This window comes from Austrofundulus limnaeus, unplaced genomic scaffold, assembly GCF_001266775.1.
Source record: "Austrofundulus limnaeus strain Quisiro unplaced genomic scaffold, Austrofundulus_limnaeus-1.0 Scaffold276, whole genome shotgun sequence".
Taxonomy (NCBI): Eukaryota; Metazoa; Chordata; class Actinopteri; order Cyprinodontiformes; family Rivulidae; genus Austrofundulus; species Austrofundulus limnaeus.
In genome coordinates this window covers 27,114-33,460 of record NW_013952678.1, presented here as the reverse complement: position 1 = coordinate 33,460, position 6,347 = coordinate 27,114, and the positions used below count along the sequence as shown (strand labels likewise).

General features: G+C 38.2%; 1 protein-coding gene across 1 annotated transcript; it reads right to left on the bottom strand.

Annotated features, from left to right (window-relative positions):
• Positions 1–230: 230 nt before the first annotated feature.
• On the bottom strand, positions 231–5,329 carry srm (spermidine synthase). The gene is made up of 8 exons (XM_014021025.1): positions 5,006–5,329; positions 4,601–4,721; positions 4,390–4,482; positions 3,698–3,851; positions 3,489–3,572; positions 3,201–3,346; positions 1,328–1,450; positions 231–1,213 (listed from the first exon to the last, which is right to left on the bottom strand). Exons 1-8 carry the CDS (start codon positions 5,134–5,136, stop codon positions 1,196–1,198), a joined length of 870 nt encoding a protein of 289 aa, XP_013876479.1. The 5' UTR covers positions 5,137–5,329; the 3' UTR covers positions 231–1,195.
• Positions 5,330–6,347: the final 1,018 nt, after the last annotated feature.

Sequence of the window (6,347 nt, the reverse complement as noted above, 5' to 3'; positions counted from 1 at the left end):
GGTGAAAGAGTATCAGTGCTGTTTTAATACAGCCCACAGAATAAGACGTTTATTTCATCCACAACAATGGACTGAAATACATTTATTTGCATGTTGCTGGACTGTGATACACAATTTTTCCAACATTTTCGATTTGGTCAGGGTTTTATAGAAGTTGTGCACATTGCCACCTAGTGAGATAAGGCATTTTTTAATTAACCCTTGGAAAGACCAAAACATGAGGAAGGAAATCAAGTTTGTTACCAATTTTATTAGAATTCATAGGTCTTATAAAAACAAGTTCATTGCCTAAGTATGACATGACTCAAACATACTGCTGACCTAACAAATAGTTATTTCATGTAAAAGCTAATTTACTACCTAAGGTGATGCATTCAATTTCCCTCTGAAGAGGAACAATTAGTATCCTGTAGTAAGAGTATGGATTTACTACAATGCAAATATACTACCAGAGGTTAACACCCAGTCCTGCAAACTATAATTGCATAATGAATTCACTGTTTAAAAAAAAGGCATTTCTTGCATTGTAGAGCTCCATAAACACATCTAATTTTATTATTTAATTTGAAATTATACAGGCTGTTTTAATTTTAATGGTCAAAGCTCATCTGTTAAATGTGTTTAGATTAAGTTGGTGATATAAAATGTTCTCAGCTCTTGAGATTTTGTGCAGGACTCTGTCAGGTATATTATGACAGATACATAATATGTTTTTTCCTACCTTCTGTAACGTAGTACTAAACACCAGGCACTAAAGGATTCTGGTGTTACAGAATAAGTAACATGAATGCCCAGTAATGGTGAGTGGACACTGCATACTTTCATTTGAACACAAACATCACAGACAAATATGCAGCAAAACATCACATGTACAGTATAAGATATACGCCACATGATAAGTAACATAACAATTAAAATGGTAAACTGTTTCCAGAGTGAGGTCAGGTTGTGATAGCAATGGTCTTCCCACTCAGACCGGCCTATCATACTGCAATCCACAGATTGTTGATTGGACAACAAAACAGAGGAAAAAAAACCAGCAAAAAGACGTTAAGACAGAAGGAAGGAAACTCCGACAAGCTAATAACTCAGCGAGTTCCCACCAGCTGACTTTTCTTGAGTCCTATGTTGAGAGGTCATGGAACAAGGTTGTGGTCAGAGCCAGGCAGAGGAGGAGCATGTCTGCTGGGGCAGCTCAGGCTTCGTTGAGAACCTGGTAATAATTTAAAAACACATTGAGTACATCCTGAGCATCTATAAATCATCATTTTTTAAAAATTCTATATATCAGTAGGTGCTGCGTGCAAAACAAATAATCCCAACTTACCTTTCTCGCAAACTCAGGGAGGACGAATGATGCTTTGTGAATTTCAGGGTTGTAATATTTAAGGCTCATAGATTCCATTTCTTCCTTTGACAGAGCTTTCACCGGTTCCCTGAAGGTAGTTTCCTAAAAAAATAATAATAAGATGATTTTCTGAATTCATTCAGTACTAGAAAAAGTGAAAACAGACAAGATAGTTTTTCAATAAGCCTGTAGTGTATATACAGGTGCTGGTCATAAAATTAGAATATCATGAAAAAGTAGATTTATTTCAGTAATTCCATTTAAAAAGTGAAACTTGTATATTATATTCATACAWTACATACAAACTCATATATTTCAAATGTTTATTTCGTTTAATTTTGATGATTACAAATGACAACAAATGAAAATCTCAAATTCTGCATATCAGAAAATTAGAATCTTGTGAAAAGGTTCAAAATGGATGGCACCTGGTACCACACTCTAATCAGCTAATTAACTCAAACCACCTGCAAAGGCCTTTAAATGGTCTTTCAGTCTAGTTCTACAGGCTACACAATCATGGGGAAGACTGCTGACTTGACAGTTGTCCAAAAGACGACCATCGACACCTTGCACAAGGAGGGCAAGACACAAAAGGTCATCGCTAAAGAGGCTGGCTGTTCACAGAGCTCTGTGTCCAAGCACATTAATAGAGAGGCGAAGGGAAGGAAAAGATGTGGTCGAAAAAAATGTACAAGAAAGAGAGATAACCGCACCCTGGAGAGGATTGTGAAACAAAACCCATTCAAAAATGTGGGGGAGATTCACAAAGAGTGGACTGCAGCTGGAGTGAGTGCTTCAAGAACCACCACACACAGACGTATGAAAGACATGGGTTTCTGCTGTCGCATTCCTTGTGTCAAGCCACTCTTGAACCACAGACAGCGTCAGAAGCGTCTCGCCTGGGCTACAGAGAAACAGGACTGGACTGCTGGTGAGTGGTCCAAAGTCATGTTCTCTGATGAAAGTAAATTTTGCATTTCCTTTGGAAATCAAGGTCCCAGAGTCTGGAGGAAAAGAAGAGAGGCACTTCATCCACGTTGCTTGAAGTCCAGTGTAAAGTTTCCACAGTCAGTGATGGTTTGGGGTGCCATGTCATCTGCTGGTGTTGGTCCATTGTGTTTTCTTAGGTCCAGGGTCAACGCAGCCACATACCAGGAAGTTTTAGAGCACTTCATGCTTCCTGCTGCTGACCAACTTTTTGGAGATGCAGATTTCATTTTCCAACAGGACTTGGCACCTGCACACAGTGCCAAAGCTACCAGTACCTGGTTGAAGGACCATGGTATCCCTGTTCTTAATTGGCCAGCAAACTCTCCTGACCTTAACCCCATAGAAAATCTATGGGGTATTGTGAAGAAGACGATGCAATACACCAGACCCAACAATTCAGAAGAGCTAAAAGCCACTATTAGAGCAACCTGGGCTATCATAACACCTGAGCAGTGCCACAGACTGATCGACTCCATGCCACGCCGCATTGCTGCAGTAATACAGGCCAAAGGAGCCCCAACTAAATACTGAGTGCTGTACATGCTCATACTTTTCATGTTCATACTTTTCAGTTGGCCAACATTTCTATAAATCCTTTGTTTTTATTGGTCTTCAGTAATATTCTAATTTTCTGATATGCTGAATTTGAGATTTTCATTTGTTGTCATTTGTAATAATCAAAATTAAACGAAATAAACATTTGAAATATATGAGTTTGTATGTAATGTATGAATATAATATACAAGTTTCACTTTTTAAATGGAATTACTGAAATAAATCTACTTTTTCATGATATTCTAATTTTATGACCAGCACCTGTACACAACAATGTTTGAGCATTAGAGAGACAAACACTTACAGGATTCTTACTGCACAGCATAAATCCAATTTGGCCACTGGGATAAGTTGGGATGGTGCTGTAAGCGTAGTCCACCACAGGGAAGAGGGTTTTGCAGAAGGTCTGCATCTCTTTTATCAGCTCCAAATGTAGCCACTGACACTCTCCTGTAAAATTCACACAAAAGATTCAGTCTTTAAAAAAAAAAAAAAATCTTAATTCTCATTTAGTTTGAACGTTTACTTCAACATTACTGTTTAGCCTTTCTTCAGCCTTTAATACAAAAACACCAGTTAATCATAAGCTCACCCTGAGAGCAGAGAATACCACCATTCCTCAGTGCTGCCTTCATTAGCTTATAGTAAGACTCCTTAAACAGACTCTCAGCAGGTCCTGCAACACAAAAACACAAGCAGAACATGAGATTATCCTCCAAAAACAGGCGAAGCGTTGTTTTATTATATGAAAATGTTTAATTCTATTCAATTCAAAATCAAACCCTGAATAATGGCACATACCCACTGGATCTGAGGAATCAGTGATAATGATGTCAAATGCATCCTGGTTTTCTTTCATGAATTCGAAGCCGTCACCAATATGGAGTGTGAGCTTCGGACTGAAAAAGCCTTTGGCCATTCCTGGGAGATACTTCTTTGATGCATTAATGACATCCTACAGAAGAAACATCAGCACTCATAAGGCGTTTTAAGAACTATTATAGTTACTACTGTAACTGTGTTGGCGATAACTCTACCATAAATATTTACCAACAACCAAAAAGCAAATAATGTCCTTGCTCATGTGTTTGCCTGTTCCCCAAATATCTTATGAAACAAACTTAAACTTTCAGGAAATGTGTAATAGGATGCACATCTACAACTGATTATTTGAAGCCAAGTCGATTAAAGTTGGCCACCGCAGCTAAGCGTCATTAGCCACCACAAATATGTCTAACTAAAATAGCTTTAAAGACATTGAGGTGGCATTTGATAATAATTTGACAATTTACAGACAACATTTACCACAACATCACCATCTTTGTGTAAGGCAGCTTTGTTGTAGTCACACCAATACAATTTCTTTTCCTGATTTATTTACAACAAATAAAACAGTTTAAAAATGATTAAATATGTTCACAAGATTTTTGCAGAGGAATGCTGAATCATGTTCTCTGGAGCTGAGCTCAAATCACCTCCAGTGTTGCTCTTACCTCATCTATCTCACACAAAACCACGGATTCCACCAGTGGATGTTTCACCACCTCCCTGAGCACACCTCCATCTCCTCCACCAATGATCAGCACCTGTTAGGAGTAACGAAATGCTGTTATTGAAACAACATGAAAATGACGAATCATCCCAATTAAACTGGCACTGCAGGTTCCTCAATTTCACAATGTGTAGTTATATAAATAAAAGTACCTTCTTTGGGCAAGGATGGCTGCACAAAGGCAGGTTGGCGATCATCTCTTGATAAGCAAACTCATCCCTCTCTGTGCACTGGATCACCCCGTCCAGTACCAACACGTTCCCGTAAGTTTTACTGGGAAGTGACAGTACAGCATTATGAGCAACTAAGCGGATTTATTGAAACTTCATGTTTTGGGCAGGGCGAACATTTAAAATCTGTTTGATAATCGGGAAAATATCTTTATAAGTTCCCCCCTAAACTTGCATTACAAACCGACAGTCAGTGAAAATAAAACCTCGCGTGTATCTATCTCCTCTAGCCGCAGGAACGAACTCAGACCTAAATCAGTGTTAGTTGATTCGTGAGCTAACAGCTAGCATAAATCAGCCATGTTTTTAAAAAGATTCACCACTCACCTTTTAAAAACCATAACATCCTGAAATTTGGATTTCTGGTGGTAGAGGACTTCTTCCACTTGGAGGCTCATTGCTTGGCCCGGCCATAATGCGCACGACTCCGTAAACCAGCCGTCTTTAATGTGGTCCATGACAGCAGCCAGCACCAGCCACGCGTACTCCTAACGTGTTTGGAAGTGTGGCAGTAGCAACTTACGACAAAGCCCTTTCCTGACAGATAAACTTGCTGTCTCCAGATTATTGCAAATGGAACGCCTCCGAGGTAGCGGTCTGTCCACCAGCCAGCCAATAGAATGTGTTCGGCTTCGCATATAGTTTGTTCGACGTCGCTTTTAGCTCTGCCCCGCTACAGCCTAGTGGCCACGTGAAAGTACGGAACCTCCTCACCGCGCATGCGCAGACACTTGGCCATACATTGACAAAAAAAATAAAACACAACAGCAACTTTGAAAGACTGATTTTGGTAATTTAGCTCATTTCACAACCCTGTACTGTTTATCAAAGTGCATTTGTATAATTATTAGGCTTTGGAAAAGAAAACATTTGTTTTCTGTGCCAGCAGACTTTAGACTGTACTGAGAAACAATGCCCAAATAGGCTCATGTATTTTGTTTTGCCTTTAACATCAGTTGCATGGTATAATTACTTTACCTGAATTTGTTTGCATTGTTTTCTGTTTTTGTAGTCATTCTTGCTTGATTTAATAGAAATATATAACTACATCACACACCAGCTTTTAGCCTTTTGTACTTCTCTGAAATAGAATTTGATTTTTGTTGTTCAAATGAGTTTGGTTGTCTTTAGTGCAAATTTTCCCAATACTTGAATTTTTGTTTTATTTAACCATTTAATGCTTTTTTAATTTCACGATAAAGCAGAAAACAAACAATGTATGTTGCATGTGTAAAATCCATGGTAACATTTCTTTAAAAACATTGGGATTGTGAAGGAAAACGAAATAGTCACCCATGTATTTAAGTTTTGAATGTATTTCACTTGTTTCTTTCTTGTTTTACTTATAAATGTATTGTATGCTTACTGTCATATATTCTGAATCATTTCAACTGATGTACGCTTCCAGGAGAGCACCTTAAAAGTGTAATTTATTGTTGTTCCAGCTTAAACCTCATACACACACCCGTAGTTTCTGCACAACTGGATCGCAGAACTATTTATTTTGTTACTACTGGAATGTGAACATATAAGAGAAAATGAAATAGCAAGTATAACCACATTCTAAGGTGTCTTCCTCTTGTATAAAGACCACAGAACAAGTTTTATTTGAAACTAGGAATTTTTGCTGCTCAGATAAAGAACCACTCCTTGAATGTCAGAAATAACC

Coding starts and splice junctions, on each gene's coding strand:
- srm (XM_014021025.1), bottom strand. CDS start 5,136: ATGGACCACATTAAAGACGGCTGGTTTACGGAGTCGTGCGCATTATGG. Junction 4,483..4,600: donor GCCATCCTTGCCCAAAGAAG/GTACTTTTATTT, acceptor TACTCCTAACAG/GTGCTGATCATTGGTGGAGG. Junction 3,347..3,488: donor TGGTATTCTCTGCTCTCAGG/GTGAGCTTATGA, acceptor TGAATTTTACAG/GAGAGTGTCAGTGGCTACAT.